The 20951-nt window shown below is 39.4% G+C and overlaps 1 protein-coding gene across 1 annotated transcript in view; it reads left to right on the top strand.

The window, feature by feature from the left end:
- Window positions 1-18393, top strand: part of CRYGN (crystallin gamma N) — a 29872-nt gene extending 11479 nt beyond the window's left edge. The window contains 5 exon segments of the mRNA XM_018553112.1: window positions 11623-11712; window positions 11715-11878; window positions 15218-15466; window positions 16437-16582; window positions 18258-18393. Of these exon segments, the coding sequence (XP_018408614.1) occupies window positions 11623-11712; window positions 11715-11878; window positions 15218-15466; window positions 16437-16582; window positions 18258-18393 (785 nt within the window).
- Window positions 18394-20951: the final 2558 nt, after the last annotated feature.

Here is a 20951-nt window from a genome sequence, read left to right as displayed (position 1 = left end):
GTGCTCTTTTGTGTGCTCTCCTGTACTCACTTTGCTCTTCTCTCCTTCCTTGTTACTCTCTGTATTGCCCTCATAAACCTCGGGGTTTCCCCCTGAATGTCCTGCCTCACGGACTGTGCCCTTCTCCTGGGGGCTCTAGGTCTAGGTCTTAGGAGGGCAAGGGAACTTCACTAAGTAGGCAGCTCCTCGGCGTCCCATGTCATCTACTTCCGAGTCACGGAAACGATGGGACTTATAACCTAGGGCTGGCGGCGTATAGGGTCCCGCACCCGTACTGTGCAACACTCTGTATGGCCGACTGGCACGCACTGTTCGGTGCCAGGCCCTTGTTCCAACCTCTGTTTATCACCAACCGTGACGTTACCATACTGTGAAAGGCCCACTTGGGTACACCCACCCTATGTCCTGTGCTCTTATATGGTTTCTTTGTGACCAATGTCTTACTGTGTATGCTTATTTTTTGATTTATCTCCTTTGTATATGGAAAATCTCAATAAAACTTGATTGTACCAAAAAACATAGGTTTTGGGCTATACTCGTCATATAAGACTACCCCACTTCTTCTGAGGCAACACCATTTAAAAACATCATGGATGGATGTGCGGTAATACTGTACGGTAGCTTCAGCTACATACAGTATACCGCGCTGAGCCAATCATGGCGAGCAATGTATTCTATTAATGAATACAAAGCTTGCATGGATTGGCAGAGGTTGTGTACATCGCTCACCGTGATTGGCTCAGCTACTGTATGTAGCCGAAGCTACCGTACATACAGTATTACCACACATCTAGCGGGCTGACAGATTAGGGATGTTCGTTTTGGGCCAGCTTGGCCTAAACGAACTAAAGGTATACATTGTATAGCCCGCGTATAAAACGACCCCCGATTTTCGGGGGATGTTTTTAGGTACAAAAAGTAGTCTTATACGCCAGCAAATACAGTACTAGAAATCTCTGATAAAAACGTATCATAAACATAATATCGCCACTATTAAATCGCCACTTCATCCAAAAGTGCTTTGGAGTTACAGGTCGAGTATGGTGGGTCAACCTCGGCTTCCTATACAGTATGACAACCTCGGGCTTCCTGCCTAGCAGAGAGGTTCCTGTGTTCCAGCTTCTCCTTCACATAAAATGTATAGAAAATCCGACAAGGAGAGTGAACTTTATCCAGGAGGTAAAAGAGCTCCACAGAAGTCAACGGGGATGTACTGTACCGGCGCGTTCAGCAGAAGAAGACATCCACCGCTGGATGTAATCATACAACCAAGGGCGTAACTGTAGATCATGGGGCCCCATAGCAAAATGTGTACTGGGCCCCTCAGCAACCTCCCTACTGTCAATGATATTAAAGTCAGGTAACAGACATGCTGTCTGCATTGTCTCAGCTTGTCTAGAATGGAAATGTCACAGGAGGTACGGAATCAGTATCAACAGCAAATTCTGCAATCCTTAATGGGCCCCTTCCAAGCACAGGCCCCATAGCAGCTACGGGCAAAGATTTGGGTAAAGTTCCTCTTTAAATATATGCGTGTATGCTGACAAGAAGCATGCTGATAGGCAGAGAAAGCAGAGTGATGAGTTGTGCTGAGACTGTGCTGCTTCTCCTTTCACTGTTCAGTCACAGGCTGGGGCAGGTCCAGGACAACCTGGACTCAGAGAAAGTAGGTTGAATGATGCTGGTCATCAGACTGAGGGCAGCTAAAAAAAAAAAAAGGTTCTACATTGGAAATCTCTGGAATAAAGATAAATATTGCAGCAAAAGCCTGGGTTTGTTATTTTATCTTTTAATGTGCTTATTTACAGTATATCTAAAGCCAAACATGTTATCTTCACTTTGGATAGAGCAGGGAATAGTTAAAACTCTTGTTTGCCATCTGTGTCCCAGTTAAAGTGACATTAAAGGTAAAAAAAAATTCCCTCACCCCAACGTTAATGAAAGCACTTACCTTAAATGATGAATTTTAATCCGATCAACTTCTTCTTTCCTGACGTTTTCAGCCTTCTCTCCAGCGCTGCGGAGAATCTCCGATCCAGCGCTTACTCATGCTGGCACATACTCTCCCATGGTGTCTGCATGCGGGTGCACGCGTCCATAGACTTGCCTTGTGTCTTTCCTCGTCTCCCGGCCGAAAATGTGAACTGCGCATGCGCTCGCCCCAAGATGCTTTGCGGCCGCCCGTGCAGTTTCACATTTTCGGACGGGAGCACGCAGGGAAGACACAGGTAAGTTTAAACCGATGTTAAAGCGTTTTTTTTTTTTTTAAATTACTTTTTGTATATATCTAATGCTTGCTAGCAGTAGATATATGCAAAAAAAGCTGAGGGTTTAGAAACCCTTTAAGAGATTTCCCGTCACCTCTTGTCCTGGCAGATGCTATAGAAAGAAAGAGTGAGAGCATCTGTGAATGAGAAACTCTCCAAAATGTGCTAAATCCCATTTTCGTTGTCACCAGAACAAGTGCCCCATTGGAAGATTTCCTCTCTGTTCCTGTTCTGGTGACAATTTTGGATAATCTCTTAATTTCTGAGGTCACACAGTAATTCTTAGTATAGGTGAGATAGGGGTGAAAATTTACACTAGGAGCGGTTATGGAGATGAGGAGAAGAGGAGGTGTTATGTAGTCCATAGGGGAAAACAGACAAGGCTGACAACACTGCTTAGGATTTCAGTACACCATAGGAGGAGTTGTCAGCCAAGAGAATTTGGGAGCGTGCTGGATTCTTTTGTTTTTAAAGAGACAAAACATAGTGAAATGTGCATGTATTGTAGAGATGTACTGACTATTTTGATTATCTTGCAGATATATAGAGTACTTTATTGTCTAATGCTATGAATTATTGTGCTTGGGTGCATTTTTATCATTGCTAGGCTGATCAATATTGTAAGGTTACTATGTACAGTACAAGCACAGCTAATTGTGCTCCATAAATAAAGAAGTTCCATATGATACATCCTGGCAGCTGTTCCCCATATGTATTATTAGCAGTGGACCCTTATCATAATAGAGCGTCAAAGTCTGCTATATATTCCTGGATCCTCCAGACTGACAGCAGAACTCACTCTATATATGTTCTTGGATCCTCCAGACTGACAGCAGAACTCACTCTATACCCACTTTGTCCCATTTCCCCTCTGACCTGGCCTGGTTATTCTTTCTAGCAACATTTTATATTTTTGATGCATTTTGCTCATGAGCTCCATCAGTCCAGGAATTCTTAAATGATCTTACTATGACATTCTAAAAGAATTTGGTCAAGCTAAGGGTTCCCCATGGAGAAAAAGAAACAAGTTGCACTTAAAGTGATGCTAAACTCAGAAGTTAAATCCTAAAAATACATACAAGTACCTTAACTATTAAAAACATGCATCTTATTTGTGTATCACTCAGCTGTAGATCCTCAAATCATCTCTGAATTGGTGCTGACACTGTCCTTCCTTCTGGAGGGTGGCTACTCTGGATTGCAATCTCCAATCCATGTCCTAACGCGTAGGGCGGAGTCTCACAGACGTGGGTTGGAGATTGCATGGTCGGCAGCACAGCTCCTGTTTGATCTGTCTTTGCACCCAGAGAACACGGTATATATGATTGAACTTTCCATAGGACTATTATTTATAAGAAGATTCATTGTGAACACTTTTTTGATTGCATGTTTTATTTAAGCACATATTTATTATAGAGATTTGTTTATGTATTGTTCTAGATTAAGCGCAGCACATTCATTATAATTTGATATTTTCAGAGGGTAACACTTCTTATAGTGCTTGCAGCTACAGAGGGTTTGGCGCGAGGTGCTATTTAGCACTTGAGTCTGAAGTAATATTCTTATTCACCTGATGGTGGCAGCAGAGTGCAATCCTTTACTGCTACAATAAAGTCAGCAGGCGAATGTCTGCTCACCAGCAAGTCAGATACATTTATGTTATTAGTGCCAATTGATGGTTAGTTTTAGTGTCAAATAATGAAGTGTATTAGAAATGACATGACAGTCATATTAGCATATTTGGAATTTGCATAAAATAATTCTGCAATGTTGTAAAGTGCTTTTAGTGTTTAGAGAAAAAAAAACCCTGTTGTTCAATAATAACCCCTGAAAATATTTATTTATGTGAAAATACTGTGTATATCTGCTATTTAATGGGAGCATTTTTTACAATCAAATTCTTTTGTTCCTAAATGTTAGAGCAGATTTGTAGCTCTCTAGGCTTCTAGTCTCATAAACCCATATTTTATTCACAATAGAAAATAGAAAACATATGAAATGTTTAAACTGAGAACATTGGAAACTGGTATGTGTTCGCTCACCTCCCGATCTACTGAGCCGACCTGTGACAGTCTCATTGTCACAGGTCGGCTAGAACTATGAGGCGAGTGAAAAGCACTCACCTCATAGTTCTCCTTTAACAACACTCTAAACATCTGGGAACTAAGGAGACCAGTTGCTGGAGTTTTGGGAGGAGAATGTTGTCCCATTCTTGCCTGATATAGGATTCTAACTGCTCAACAGTCCTGGGTCTTCTTTGTCATATTTTTCATTTCAAGATGCGCCAAATATTTTTTATTTGTGAAAGGCCTGGACTGCAGACAGGCCAGTTAAGCACCCGGGCTCTTCTACTACAAAGCCATGCTGTTGTTATAGATGCAGTATGTGGTTTAGCATTGTCCTGCGGAAATATGCAAGGCCCTCCCTAAAAAAGATGCTGTCTAGATGGGAGCATATGTTGCTCTAAAACATGGATATATTTTGTAGATGGTGCCTCTCCAGATGTGCAAGCTGCCCATTTTATACACACTAAAGCAACCCTATACCATCAGAGATGCAGGCTTCTGAACTGAGTGCTGATAACAAGCTGGAAGGTCCCTCTCCTCTTTAGTCCAGAGGACGCGGTGCCCATGGTTGCCAAAAAAGAAGGTCAAATTTCCAATCGTACGATCACAGAATAGTTTTCCACTTTCCAGCAGACTATTTTAAATGAGCTCTGGCCCAGAGAAGACGGTAGCGTTTCTGGATCATGCTCAGGTATGGCTTCTTCTTTGCATGATAGAGCAGGGTGAACTGTGTTCACAGACAGTGATCTTTGGAAGTAATCCTGAGCCTATGCAGTGATGTCCATCACAGAATCATGCCTGTTTTTAATGCAGTGCCATCTGTCGTCACATCCAATATTGAGTTTTGGCCTTGTCCCTTGCTCACAGAGATTTCTCCAGATTCTCTGAATCTTTTGATGATATTATGTACTGTGAATGATGTTGTATTTAAATTCTTTGTAATATTTACCTTGAGGAACACTATTTTGAAATTGTTTGACAATTTTTAGACGCAGCTTTTCACAGGTTGGTGAACCTCTGCCCATCTTTAGTTCTGAGACACTCGGACTCTCTAAGATGCTCTTTTTATACCCCGTCATGTTACTGACCTGTTGACAATTAACCTAATTAGCTGCAGAATGTTTTTCCAGCTCTTCCTTGTTATTACCACTTACTTTAAAAGCTTTTTGTGGCCCTGTCCCCACTTTTTTGAGACGTGTTGCTGCCATCAATTTCAAAATTACCTTATTTTGTTTTCTTAAAATGGTCCATTTTCTCAGTTTAAACATTTGATATGTTTCCTATTGTGAATACAATATGAGTTTATGAGATTTGCAAATCATTGCATTCTGCTTTTATGTAGATTTTACAAGGCGTCCCAACTTTTTTGGAATTGGGATTGTATAATCATTATGTGTGTCAGTGTGTTATTTTTTGGTCCTGTAAAACGTGCTATGTTTATGTATTGGCCTGTGCTTCAACCCATCAAGGACTGTAGATCCATCAAGTACCAAAGCTGTAGTCCATGTTCACATATGGCAGGCACATTGCAAAGAGCCTGCAAATAGGTGAATACTGAATATTTTGGGGTTGATTTAGTAAAGGCGAAGAGAGTTTGCACTATGCAGTGGACATGCCACTTAACTTGGTGAACTAGGTGAAACTTGGTGAATTAAGTGAAGTTCTGCTGACTTCTATCATCCAATCATGCGAAAGCAAAAGTTCTGTTTTTCTTTTTTCCCCTCGAACATGATTGGGTATTCTTTCAAAGTGAAATATCACCACATTCACCAAGCTAGGGCAAGCGTCTCCTGCAATGTGCAAATTCCCTTGCAAAGTGAATTGTCTATTTGCCTTTAGTAAATCAACTCTATTGCCTGCCTGTATACCTCTGTGATTGTATGTGTGTATATTTGCTATATCCTCTTGATGAACAGCAAACTTCTCTTTGAGTGCATCAATATTCTTGCAGTTGTGGACAGCACACGATAAAGCTTCAAAAGAAGAAGGCCAAAGTTGTTATTTGACTTTCATGTGAGAATAATAGCAATAGTAGTCCCTATGAATTAGCTGGATTCTGCATGAATGGCATCTATATTGTAATCCACTCTTAATCGAAGTCATAATAGTAAATCAAGCCTTATATAAAACTAACAGAAATATTTTTCTATCTTTTTATATATTTGAAGGGAATTTGTAATTTGCTAATACTGGACAAGGTAACAAGTTAACACTATTGACAAGGTGTACTCACCTTCATCCCCAATTCACCACCAGAGGGAACTTTAGTGGGAATTAGAAACATGGCTGAGGCTTATAAGACTAGAAAGGGGGTACCGAAGGATTTGTAAGAGCTAAGCATTATATCAGTCCACATACAGGAAGATATTTTACAAACTGAAGAATTTCAGCAGTGTTGCTACACCCCATAGTAGAGGGCTTCCTACAAAGCCTAGTACAAAGGCATGTGGTTGAAATCCACAACTAGCAGGCATGTGCACTTGGTACCATCTCTACATGAGTATACCATAAGAAAAATACTAAACAATACCTGGGAGGTTATCCCAGAGTATATACATTGTTGCCTATCTCAAGTTTGGAAAGACCACTTGTGTATAAGTATCGGTAAATTTACACAACAGTATATTTAAATGTAGCACAATACTGAATACAACACTATTACATAACAACTGTGAAACATGGAGGAGGAAGTATAATCATATGTGACTTATTTGCTCCCTGGGTCCTAGCAAACATAGTAGGTTGTTTTTATAAAAGGAATTTATGCTTTTCTAAAATACCAAAATACAAAGGAGTACCTATACTTTCTATGCAATAGTAAATAAATGGGGTGTTTTCCTTAAAAAATAAACAAAATCTATAGGGTTACATATAGTTACATAGTTACATAGTTACATAGTATTTGAGGTTGAATAAAGACATTAGTCCATCAAGTCCAACCTATTAGGATCTCATTCTAGGAGTACCTGTACCCCTGTATATTACGGTCCCTTAAGAAATCGTCCAAAAGTTTCTTGAACAATTCCACATTCTTTGCTGAAATCACTGTCTGTGGCAGTGAGTTCCAGACCCTAACTGATCTTACTGTGAAGAACCCCCTTCGCCCCTTGTGCTGGAATTTTTTTTCCACCAATTTTAGGTGGTGGCCTCTAGTTTTTGTAATGGAGTTAATTTTAAACAGTTTATCGCTAATGTTGCTGCCACCATTGAACATTTTGTACATGGAGATCATATCCCCCCTCAATCTCCTCACCTCCAATGTGAACATGTTTAAATTTAGTAGCCTTGTCTCGTAGCTCTGGTCCTCCATACCCCTAATTAGTTTGGTTGCCCTCCGCTGGACTTTTTCCAACTCAAGGACATCTTTTCTTAGTACTGGTGACCAGAACTGGACCGCGTACTCCAGATGAGGTCGAACCAATGATCTATAAAGTGGCAAAATTATAGACTTGTCCCTGCAATACATCCCCTTTTTAATACAGGACAAGACCCTGCTAGCTTTGTTTACAGCAGCCTGGCACTGCAAACTACCTTTCAGTTTGTGGTCTACAATGACCCCCAAATCCTTCTCCATTTCTGACTTCCCCAGCGGCATACCCATAATTGTATAACCCATTTGTTTATTTTTAATTCCAAAGTGCATTACTTTGCATTTATCGACATTAAACCTCATCTGCCACATTAATGCCCACTCCCCTATTTTATCCAGGTCCTCCTGTAATGTTATAGTGTCTAAGTCCGTGTCTATTACCCTCCCTATTTTGGTGTCATCCGCAAACACGGAAATATCGCTGTTAACACCCTCCCCGATGTCATTAATAAATAAGTTGAACTTATTATACTTTTCTATACTTACTATACTTACTATACTTTTCATAGTGCAATCCTGATTCACTTAGCTGGCCAGGGTCACCAGGTGAAAGTAAAAGAAAAAAAGATTTTAAAAAGCCAACACATTTAGGGACTAAGCTGCAATGTATTTAATTTTGGTTTTAGGTTTAGAAATGCTTTTTTTTGTTTTTGGTGTTTTTTTGAGTGCAATTAATTTTAAATATCTCATAAGTAAGGGTTATGGAGACTCTATTCAGCTACCCGGGTGTGCCGCCACAATAGGGGCATAGAATATGAGATGCATAGCCTCAGTTAATATTAGCATTGTTATATAGGTTAGAATTTATATAGTGTGATTTGCCTAACTATTTTCTCATAGCTAAATTCATGTGTTATCCTATGCTGCCATCTAGTGGCCTTTTGTTGTAACAAACATGCTTTCTGTGATTATTCCTCATGTAACGATGTATTTTCCCCTAGTGTACGCCCCTTCCTGCTTCCTGTGTGTAGTACTTCCTGTGTCATGGGCACAGTGGAAAGCCACATGTAACAAGGACACACAGGTGATCTGCACAGTACGGAGGAAAGGCATCATTTTCTGACCGCACAATACTATAACCGTTCAACTGCTGTTCCTATCATCTGCTGTAACCTGATAAACACCTTTTTTGAATGAATCGGTATTGACGAGTTCAGCTATCTGACGAGGATTGTCCGCAGTGAGTATATCTGCTTATACAGGCCAGGCATAGAGGTCTCAGCAAGGGATATATCTCGCTATCACAACGATCGGAGTCAGAATACCGGGACCTGCTCTTGTGCTAAAAGAAACCTCCCTCAGTAACCTTGGAATTTTTTATTTTTTTTAAAGAAAGAAAAAGTAGACGGTGAAAAAATTTCAAATAAATATTGCAAAAAGCAACAGCACACAAATAAACAAATACACAAATGCTAAAAACACTAAATGAAATCAACTAAACTACCCTAAAACCCCCAAAAAACCCTATACGCTTTGAATAAAATAATAAAATAAAAAAGCCAACAGTGAAATCAGTAATGTTGATGCAAAATCATGAACACCTAACTAATACTACTAATGCAATATAAAAGAATATAAATCATACATACTGTATGTTGGACTTGAGTTTTTACACTCAGAATGGCTTGCTCTTATGATGGATCAGTAGACAGGAAGCGCTCTTTCAAATGGCATCCTGCTGCCACCAGCCTTATCTTTCATGCCATATCTAACCTGTAACTGTCTAATCCGACACAAAGTTTTTCCATTAGACCACACAACAGAACATTCCCATTTCACATCACACTTTTGAGGAATCCTCTGATAACAAATACACATGCCCCGACATACTGGAGGATCCTGATAATGGACATTTTATTGTGATTAATACTGGATTTCTTAATTCAATGTAAACAATACATTCTTTGTAAGTTTCACAGCAGTTCCTTGTGAACTATCTGTAACAGGAGTTGAAGCAGAAGACCCAGCAATAGGACTCAAAGTTGTGCACGTCTTTCCTTTGTTTTATCATGCCATTTTCTCTGCCATAATCTTCTGTAGCAGTAAATTAATTGATTATTGTAAACAGAGCTCATCCTGGAAATGGGTAAGCAATTTTTTTTTTGTTTGTTTAAAACTTTTTGAATACAATCATCAGGTGGCATATAGTTAAGATTACATCATTAGGCATAGGTAGAAGACATATACCGGTATTGCAATTTCCTATTAAACATACATTTTCTGAGCGTGTAGACTGCATTACTTTTTTTTATGCAGAGGAACCCTAAATCGTCAGGTAAATCATTCTGTTCAATAAGTAAATTAGTAAAGGGATACTTTTGATCTTGCTGACAAAATAAGGTGGTGCAGAATAGGTAATGTACAGCATGTAATACAGAATAAGGTGGTGTAGAATAGGCAATGTACAGCATGTAATACAGAATAAGGTGGTGTAGAATAGGCAATGTACAGCATGTAATACAGAATAAGGTGGTGTAGAATAGGCAATGTACAGCATGTAATACAGAATAAGGTGGTGTAGAATAGAGAATGTACAGCATGTAATACAGAATAAGGTGGTGTAGAATAGGGAATGTACAGCGTGTAATACAGAATAAGGTGGTGTAGAATAGGGAATGTACAGCGTGTAATACAGAATAAGGTGGTGTACAATAGGGAATGTACAGCATGGCAAAGTTAATGAGGAGGTGCGGAATATATAGCACAATGAGGAGGTGCGGAACATAAAACACAATGCAGTAATGGTATCCATCAATGTGTAATACCTACCTCCGATATTCTAAAAAATATAATACAAATTTCTGGTGTCAGAGATACTTATGACTGCGGATCTCATCAGTCAGAGACCAAGAGGAATGGAGCAATGGAAGACTTTCTCCACTGGCTTCTGTGTTTACAAGTAACAGTGTCCACCGCTATTCATCCCCAAATCGCCCCCAATTCGGGCTTGGGACCCATAGTAGCCACTTGGGCTACTATGGTGGTAGTTCAGACAGTGATTGTGGACATTACAGTCCATATTACAGGTAATTTTAGCTCCCCTTTCTTCACTTCCAGCCACCACGCGAACGTGCACAATTGTGATGCGCGTTCACACCACGCGCAGGTGTGAGTGTGGGCTTAGACTTTACTATCACTTTAAGCTATGACCTTCTTTAAAAAACGGTCTCTTAGCTGTACTTACCTAGTGCCACACAAACCAAAACGTCCTGGACATATAAAAAGTGCCCTACAGTAGTTTTATTTTTAAGTCATCTCCCCTTCTTGCTGTGGAAAGTACCAAACTTGCTGCCCTCTATATTATCTAAGACCACCACAGTACCCCATAGACTATAGACAACAATCTTATTAATTTGAAATACTGATTTTATTTCTGCATTTTCATGTAGATCTTTAATAATTATAGACACTTAAAGGGCCTACGGAGAATTAATAAATTAGAGCATATTAAGATAATGTGCAAAAAATTGGATTTTTGTGGTACAGCTGCCTAAAGAGACATTTTCAGGGATAAACATTTGCAGAGACAAATCTTCTCAGTCCAGGGCTGTCCCTGAATATTAGAGACAGCTGGCAATTATTTATTCCTATCCAGATTTTACTCTGGTATTACTATTTTTATAAATGCGGGAATTCCCATTTACTGTAATTCTGTATTTCCTGTGTCTAGGCCATTCACTATGCAGTATTGTAATTATTGTACGTGCAGTACAAGTGTATGAAGCTCAGCCCATTAGTTTCTCATTCCCGGGATTTATTATTGGATTAATGTGCATTTCTATAAGTTATAAGTCACATATGGTAAACTCCTCTCCCTGTCCTATGTAAAGCACTGAGCGTCCCTTCACTGCATGCTCTCTGTTCTATACATAAAAGGTGCAGTGAAACTGCCATTCTCATCAGCCAAATTCCTGCCAAGCAAATCTTTTGTCTGCTTGTCTACAATATGTTAAAAGTCTGGGATCAGCACTGTTAGATACAGGGGATTTTGTCTACCAAGCAAAAATGTTAAACCTTCTATAGCTGTTGCATTGTTAGTGCAGGCTCGTGATATCAGCCCCTGTCTGAACTGTGATATATATTGGGGTGTCCAATTTTTCTGTCTGTCAGATTTGTTGGCTCCTGTGTTGGGTTGGACAGCATCCAGCGCAAAGATGTCGCAGTATTCTGGAAAAGTAAGTAGAGAGATTTAGCCTGGCTCTGTATAGTCATATTATGAGAAAGAGAGCTAAAACAAGTTTCGTTGTTTAAATGTGTTATCGTAGGCTGGACAGACAAAGATGTGTATGCAGGTAGTGAATTGTCAGAAAATTAGATCTTACTTTCTTTAAAAATGTTATGCATACATGTTATCATTTTAAGGACAATGATTTTTAGATTCACCTTTTGTGTGCATTGAGGATTTCATCATTCTTTTAGTATAACTTGCTATTAAAAGCAACAATATTATTGGAGAAGCAAGATCACAGTGTTGGAGAACATTATGCATCAATACAGATAACATATCTACTTTTTACCTTTTATAAAGCTGTTGTCAGCTAATCGGCAGTGTTTAATCAGTAGTTTGGGTGCTTTGATTTAAAGGAACTATCTATCTTTAAGACTTGATTTTAATTATTGTATATATCTTTAAGTCTATTTTCTCTAATATCTTTAACTACATGGTTCAGAATCACTTTATTGAATGATTCGGGTCATGCAGTGTCATTGGCTATTGTGCCTCTGACTTATTAGGAGTGTCCAAATCGGAACATTAAAATTACTAATATAGCATCTTATACTTAATTTGCCCACCACTCTGGTCTCTGAGAGGAAAGAGGCTTATCCCTGTATAAGCTACAAGTCATCACATGAAGTTTATAAAGGGCTGAAATTCTTTAATCTACCTCCATGGATGTCGGTATGGCCAATCGCCAAGCAATAGTGTTTTTATGTTGGAGAAAGTGCACTAAGTCACATATTCCCTCAGATTTGGAAGTAGCTGGTACTTTTTTTTCACTTCTGGCAGGTGAACAGATTGCTGAACGGATGAGGGGAAGATAAATATAGGCTAATGAGCCTGCTAGGTCAACCTGTATGGGCAATATCACGTTACACTTTACACATGGCTAAAGCTACATACAGACCTCAGATGGTGGATAACTGTGCTTGCACGGTCTGGCTGTTAAAGGATCTTTTACACTAATAAACATGCACATTTGAATTGGGTGACATCCCTGTTTGGCTTTCAAATGTTGAAGGAGAGAATACTCTGGTGCTAGCCTATCTGAAAGAATAAAATGGCAATCAGCCAGAAAAACCTACCCTGAACAATGGCTTTATCTCCTAGGAATGCTCAGCAAGGCATTTCTACCGAGGCCAGGGAGGCAGTGCAAACATAAGATAGTAGCCTGATCAGACCATAGCAGGTTTGAGGCATCTCAGCCATTACAATTACAATTTTTTATATAGCGCCAACATATTCCACAGCACTGTACAATCATTTAGACAAGACAAATAACAAACACTGACAAGCATCATTGACACACAGAAACAGAAGGTGAGGAGGACCCTGACCAAACATTAGGGGTGAACAATCAGTAACAGATAAAGTAGAATTTAAGCCAAAACTTTTGTTTTGTTTTGGATAGAGTAGGGAAGGGTTATGACCTGTCAAATGTTTCCATCTGTGTCCCATGTTCACTTCCTGAATTAAAGCCACAACAGGAAGTGAAGGAAGTGAGAGTAAATCCCTCCAAAGCAAGGTAAATCCCTGGTGGTCAGCAAAACTAGTGTCCCCATTGGATGGTTTTCCATCTATTCCGGTTCCAATGACAACACAAAATATAATATTTTCTTTCACTAGGACAAATAGCAGGTTTAATACTCCTAACAGGAACAAAGACGGCAATAAAAACCTGACAGCTGTTCTGATCCCCCCGACTCTATTCCAAACTTAAAAAAAGTTTTGGCTTCAGTTGCACTTTTAAGAGACCCAGTCACCAGACTATTTATTTCAACAACAATCTTCCCATTTGATTATATGTGCATTTAATGTATTTTATGCATGTTATTTTCCTGGAAGAGTCTCCCTTTTGTTGAAATCCAAACGTCCTGTGACTGCTGCTGAATGTTGCCATCTTGCATCTGATGTCAGCAGCCCCAGCAGACTCAGAGCTGTCACTCAAGTGACATTCTATAGTATTGCCCTTCACTCCTCCCCTGGCAGCATAAAAGGTTCTGTAGAGAGGTGAGGTGAGGGCAGAGGAGCTGGAGCATCATTAAATAATGGCACTACATGGTACACGCTCAAATTTAGCATTTTAGGATATGCATTATCACCGTCTTTGAAGCATTAGGAAATGCACAAAAGATAGGAGTTTAGGAAGGTGTGTACAGCATTGGAGACAGCCAGAGCTGTGGCCCATGAGCACTGTCAGGCCCTGAGTAAACTGGGCAGTGGGCGGTGGAAATGTTATATTTACAACAACTTGGGGTGGGGACTGGTGTCAGTGAGAACATTAAACCTACATTTAAAATATTTTATCTGGTATATCTGATCCTGGTTGTAGTGTATTATCTGAGTGTGCGTGAGGCCATTTTAAATGTTAGCAGTATCAGGCATCAAATAGCATAAAATACTCTGGACATTTTGCTGAATTGGTTCAGAGATTTGGATAAAAGAACCTTAAATGACTGTTTTCTGGTGCCGATCAGCTATGGCAGCATGAAAGTAAAACTAAAATAATTTTCCTTATTGCTTCAATCCGCCCCACAATGTGCTATTGCTTCATATGTAAAAGATCCACTTAAAATACGTAAATAGATTTTTGATTCTTTGCTCATCGGTGATGATGAAACACAGAAGAGCACAAAATTCCTAAACATTAATGACTAATAATGACTGGGCGCTTTACAGAGATGATCTGTGCCTTAATGTTGCAATATTTCCCCCAATCTCACACAGAAAATGCTTTTTTCCAGAATACATTTACAGGCAATAAACGTAGACAGGAATGAGTAATGATACACATCCATGGTACTCAGAACTGAAGTGGAAATGGGATTTTAAATAGGTCCATATTGGTTCTGTAGATTCTGGTGTGAAAAGTTATAAGTGATATCATCTAATTTTATATCTTCTGTAAATCCAGCCGAGACATGAAACAGATTTATTGGACAGGAGCATCTGCAAATACTTTCTATAATGCACATCTTTATTCCCAGATTCTCTTTATGTTAAAATCAGATTTCACTATCTGTTTGTTAAAACACTAAATATACTAAGCTGGAAAAGTATCAGAACTAGTACTTGTACTTGTACCGAGTACGGTACTTGGTATCTGAACATCCCTAATTTCCATGACTTTTAATAAGAGTTTACATTGCTCAAAAATAACGATTATGAACAATGCATCACACATACACTGCCAAGTTATAGCTTGGTTAAAAAAAACAGACCCTGTATAGGAAATACAGTAGACTGTGTTTATTTGGCTGGATGTGAACAAATTATGCTTTCTGTCTTGTTTTAGATAATCTTCTATGAGGGAAAATGCTTCACGGGAAGGAAACTGGAAGTTTTTGGGGACTGTGACAACTTTCAGGACCGAGGGTTCATGAACCGAGTCAATTCCATCCGAGTAGAAAGTGGAGCTTGGATCTGTTATGATCACCCTGACTTTAAAGGACAGCAGTACATTCTGGAACGAGGAGAGTACCCAGACTTTCATCGCTGGAATGGACACAATGACCATATGGGATCCAGCAGACCTGTCAGAATGGTTTGTGTTTTATGTTATTGCCTTACTATAATATATTATTGTATTCCTTGATCTTTTTATGTCTAGGAGGGCTGCCCCTTTCCTCGTAGACTAAACCAGCACTTCTGAAGCCACACGTTTTCCTGGCTAGTGGTGGACATAGATGGAGCTCATGGGCAGAAAAACTTCCTGGGCCTTTCTTCCGTAATCACAATGAGGCCTCCTTTTATCTGGGTGATACAGCTCCCAGCCTGTCTTTTTGTCCTTGGCACATCCTACAAGTCAGTACTCCATAAGTATCAGCTGTGCCTTGACTAGCAGAACCCATTTCAAACATGTTTCAGTGGCAGTGAACTCATTAATTGATAATTTCAATCTTTAAAACATATTCCCAACTTGGGAGGTTGCCATTGACTGCTGGACTTAGCACATATCTTTGCTTTTTTCACTACCATAGTAATGCATCTTTTGTAAATCTGGTAATCATGCACATAAACTGTTTTTCCACAAAAGTGTCCAAAGTAAAAATGTTTTGCATAAAACTCCCAAATATTTATATTTTGAAATCAGAACTTTACTTATCTTTGCTGTAGAGGGGGTCCTGATCCCACTAATTTCTTTCCTGTGGATTACCACTCCATGTTCTGCAGGACACCTTTGTGTACCCTCCTCCCATAGTAGCTTTGAGGGAACTTCAGACTTCAAAAACTGAGCTTCAGCAGGCATCTCATGTCATGGCCAGGTGTTGGTTTAACACCCCCTGTAATTCTCAGTACTGCAGGGGTGATGTAATGATGCAGCCTTAGCAGACAATGGTATTTACTATTGGAAGGGATGGGAGGGGAGAAACTATTACTTTGATGCCTGGAGCTCTGCTTTAAATATGCATATACTGGTACCTCTTGTCTATATGAAATAATCACTCATATGTATTCAGCTGTTATGCTAAATGATGAAGCTAACTTTTGTACATGTGCTCTCTTTCTTCCAGCATGGAGAACACTACAGACTGGAGCTATTTGAGGGATGTAATTTCACTGGTCAGTGCATGGAGTTCTGTGAAGACTGTCCTTTCCTCCAAGGACGGGGTTGGAACAAGAACTGTGTGAACGCCATCAAAGTCTATGGTGATGGAGCGTAAGTATCACATACTAAGGAAACAAAATTCAGAGAGAAAACTTCACAAACCTAGAAACATGTTGGTGACGTTCATACCTTCTAACCACTCCAGTTTCCACAGGAGAATCCCAACTACCCATTGACATGAGATAGAGTTTGCCAGATCTGTGACTGATTTCATGTTATACAGAGTTGCAGATAAAAAATTGTTCTATAAGTGTTAATCATTTTTTCAACTGATATAGGCATGCTTGTATACTGTACATATGCAACAACGCCACAAAATATTGAAATTAGTTAATTAATTACCATAAACATGAAAAAAGGGGGAACTTGTAAACAAAATTAAATTCCACAAACTGATTTCTTTGGTGATGACTGCTATAAGAAATGCGTTATTAAAATTCTCACAAATATTCAGCTATGAACAATCAGCTTTAAAATGACCTTTTCTATAAATTACTATCTTATGTCTACAGATAGCCTTGGTTACCATCATAGTGTAGGGAAATGAGTAGGAGTGACACTCCCTGATGTCCTTAAAATGCTTTTGTATTGCTTAGTTAGCCTACATCATTTTCCCACAGCTAATGTACTAGTGTACATTTAAATGTAACATGTACACTAATTTCTACTAGTTTCATTGTAACCCATCATACAACTGGCTTTGAGAAGATTTATTGGTTAGTATGTCAACCACTATGCTAATCTAGGACCTTTATTACAATTTATGTTTGATATAAATCAGAAGCTTATCAGAGCTAAAGGTATTTGAATCTAAAAAAGCATTGTAAGTGGAGACATTTTCTTACATACAATTGACTTCCTGTTCAGCAATCCCATAAACAGATGCAGACTTTTGCCACTACTAAGTTTCTTAAAGGCCCTCTAGACACAAGTGTCAAAATAGACCCCCTGCTGCTCAGTCCTGATGCTTACACTATGTATAATTTGCATTAAAGTGAACGTGTGACCCTGGCTGACACTTTTTCTTAGTACTACTGAGCCGAAAACATGTAAATGTGACATGTGAAGTCAAAACTCTTAGTGGATGACATTTAGGGGTCTATTAACTAAGCTGCCGTAGGCAGCCGAGTGAATGACCGACCTAAAGCAAAGTGAGCCGAACGCTGTCTCTATGACTGGCATTCTTCCCAATGAGCACCAATGTAAGGAGGTATTCTTCCTGCCAATACCACCACCAATGCAAATGGCCTCATGCACTGTGAGCTGTAGATGTATTCACTTTTAGCAGAGGATCCCTGAAATCTGAAAATTATTTCAAGGGTTCCTCTGTGCTAAAAAGGTTAGGAAAGGCTGTAACTCATCTATTCCACAAAATTGTCCATATGTGTGCTAACTATCAGCCAGTTTAAGCTTTTTGACCTTCTCTGATAAAAAAATGGCCCTTGTACAGGCTATCATCTGTCAAGGCTGACAAATAGTTATTTGGATATGGAAATGAGAAGGTGGAGGACTGCACTGGCGCATGCATACAATTATTACACAATTGTGCTTTCAGCAACTCTACCAAAAAGCCATATCCATTTGCTTTGGGTATGACCATCAATAGCATTATGCAACTGGCCTTCAGCAGACAAATGTCAGGTTGCCCATCCTGTATTTGTATCACCAGATTTATGCAATGTTCTTATGTGTCTATTTTAATTGTATAACTTTTATGTCATTCCAGCTGGGTCTTATATGAGGAACCCAACTACCGTGGACGCATGTACATTGTAGAGAGAGGAGACTTCCGCACATTTAATGAGTGGCAGGCTCAGAGCGCAAACATTCAGTCCGTCAGACGCGTGGTAAACTACTTCTAAGCACTGAACTTTAACCTCGATCAAAGGGACACTTGAACACTCAGTAACACTTACCTCTTCTTAGTGACAAATGCCCAATAAATTCTTAAACTGTGTGCTCTGACTTTAGTCTTTACTCCGAATAAAACGTGGTGCCCTGTGTGCTAAACGGGTAACTGTTTGCTATGAATACTCTGGTCAGCTTATTCAAGCTATTCAAAGAGCGATGTGCCAAGTACAAGAACTCATGGCAGCCAATCAGTATTCCTTTCTCATGGTGTTACCTTAAGTAAACTTAAGGAGTGGGGAAGGATTAGACCAATTGTTATTGCCATGTCTCCATTGGAAAGATTTACTCCTATTTGTGATGATGACCATTTCTTAATGAAACAGAAATCGAGAGGAAATCCAACATTTTTGCGTTTTCCCCAGAACAAGAGGTAAGGGGAAATCTTCCACTTGAAGCACCTGTTCCAGGGACAACTGTCTAAGACTTTAGGAGATTTCCACTATCTTCCTCTTGTCTTTGGGACAGGATGTGAAGGGAAATTCCCAAATGGTACACATACAGCAAAAAAATAACCTGACAGGGTTTTTACCTTTGAATCCTACTCTATCCAAACCTAAAATTCCAGGCAAGCTGGTAAATGCACAGATGGAATACATATGAGGAAGCTGTTTTACCTTCCAAAAGGTTTGTATTTCTGTCCATCCAGTTCTGAGATTTACACAGAACAGCCCTATTTGGCTGAGCATAAGACCTGATTTTTCTGTGCTGCGGTTAACACTTCTGCACTTGAACCCTCATAGATTTCAGATGTGGATGTGCTACACCACATTCTATTGCATTTTTAAAGTATATGTCAAGGTACATTTTATGGGGGTGATTTGGATATTGTTTGGAAAGATTCAAACTAAGTTTTACTGTTTTTACTGCTATCTTGGGCTTCATGTGAGAGATCTACATTCACTTCCTGTTTGGTAAACCATTGTCAGCATGACAGGAAGTGAGGGCAAATCTCTCTAACAGAGCCCCAGATAACAGGGAAAATTTGACAGGGGATCTAACCCTTCCCCTCTGTATCCAAAACTAAGATCAAAGTTTTTGGCTGGACATGTACTCTATCTTGCTTTTCTACATTCTCTTTCCCTTGAAATACAAAAAACAAAAATGTTTTGCCCTTTTCATTTAAATGCATAAAAAAAATGCAAAAGCACGTGTTTATGTGGCTTAAATCTCAAGGGCCAAAAGATCACATTAATGTAAAAACATGTTTTCATCATAAATATCAGGGCAGATCAGTAAATTGAAGCATTTGGCAAGCATGCAAAGTATGTTCGGAACTCTACTAATAAAACCCAGTTTACATGTGTGTAGAATGTGTCGCCACAGCCCATGTACTACAGCAAGCAATTCTTACAATCGCACCTCCTCTATGAATCATCACCTTGTCTTCCACACTCCTCTTTACTATCCTCTCCTGTTTATCATCATCTGCGCTGCACAGACCAACTGGAGAACAATGTGTATATGCTGCACAGGTTATTCACTTCTCATCTTTGTGAATGTGTGGCTTGCTATGTTGAGGCAAGATATATTTTCTCTACATAAACACACAACAGTTGAAATAAATCATACATATGGGGAGTTTATGGTAAAACATTTGGCTGTGTATATACTTTCAGTCTAAGCAAGCTTATCACATTGTGGTTCATTATATATTTTCATACTTCCTCTGGTTTACTGCCCTCAGAGACAAAGCCAGATAAGCAGAAACAGAGATGCTAATACAAAAAAGGTTTAAAAAATATTTTGAACGACCAAAGAAAACAGGACACCACACCCCTAAATTTACAAATCCATCAACAAAATATACCAGATGTGGGGCTTTTAACTTTCAAAGTATTTTATTAATTTTCCAAAGTAGAATAAAACAATAAAATAGCACATGATGCACAGTCAGTATAGCATACAATTGCATTTCAGATTCTTCCACATTAGCATAATCAAGTAGTAGGGGGGGGATCACTAGATGCCATACACACCATATATAATAGTTCTGTAAAACAGATCATATCCAGGGCCGGACTGGGACTAAAAATAGGCCCGGGCATTTTAGACTGAGCAGCCCAATCACATGACCACCGGCAGGCCACACCCCTCACAACAGGGGACGGAGCCAAACATAGAAGCGCAATCGAGGGGCAGGGCCGGCCACTAGTAAGTACCGGAGGGCTACAGCTGACACACAAGCCTTGCTACAACCAATACACAAACCTTGCAACAATATAGGAAGCTTGCTAATAGAGAATATCTGTAAAAAATTAGTCAAGGCAACTGGACTTACTGTATTTTACTTGAGGACGTTTCACTAGTCATCCAACCAGCTTTCTCATATCAGAAATGTCTGAATTGGGAAAGCTGGTCAGATGTCCAGTGAAACGTCTTCAAGAAAAATATAGCATGTCCAGTTGCCTTGACTTAATTTTTACAGATATACCATGACCTGGATGAATGAGAACCTTCACAGACATATTGCTACTGATAATTGGATCTCACTGGCCCCCCAAACCTCCTG

Source organism: Nanorana parkeri, unplaced genomic scaffold (genome assembly GCF_000935625.1).
Source record: "Nanorana parkeri isolate BGI_ZX_2015 unplaced genomic scaffold, ASM93562v1 scaffold110, whole genome shotgun sequence".
Lineage (NCBI taxonomy): Eukaryota > Metazoa > Chordata > Amphibia > Anura > Dicroglossidae > Nanorana > Nanorana parkeri.
Note: the sequence above shows the minus strand (reverse complement) of the source record. Positions and strands in the feature narration are given on the sequence as shown.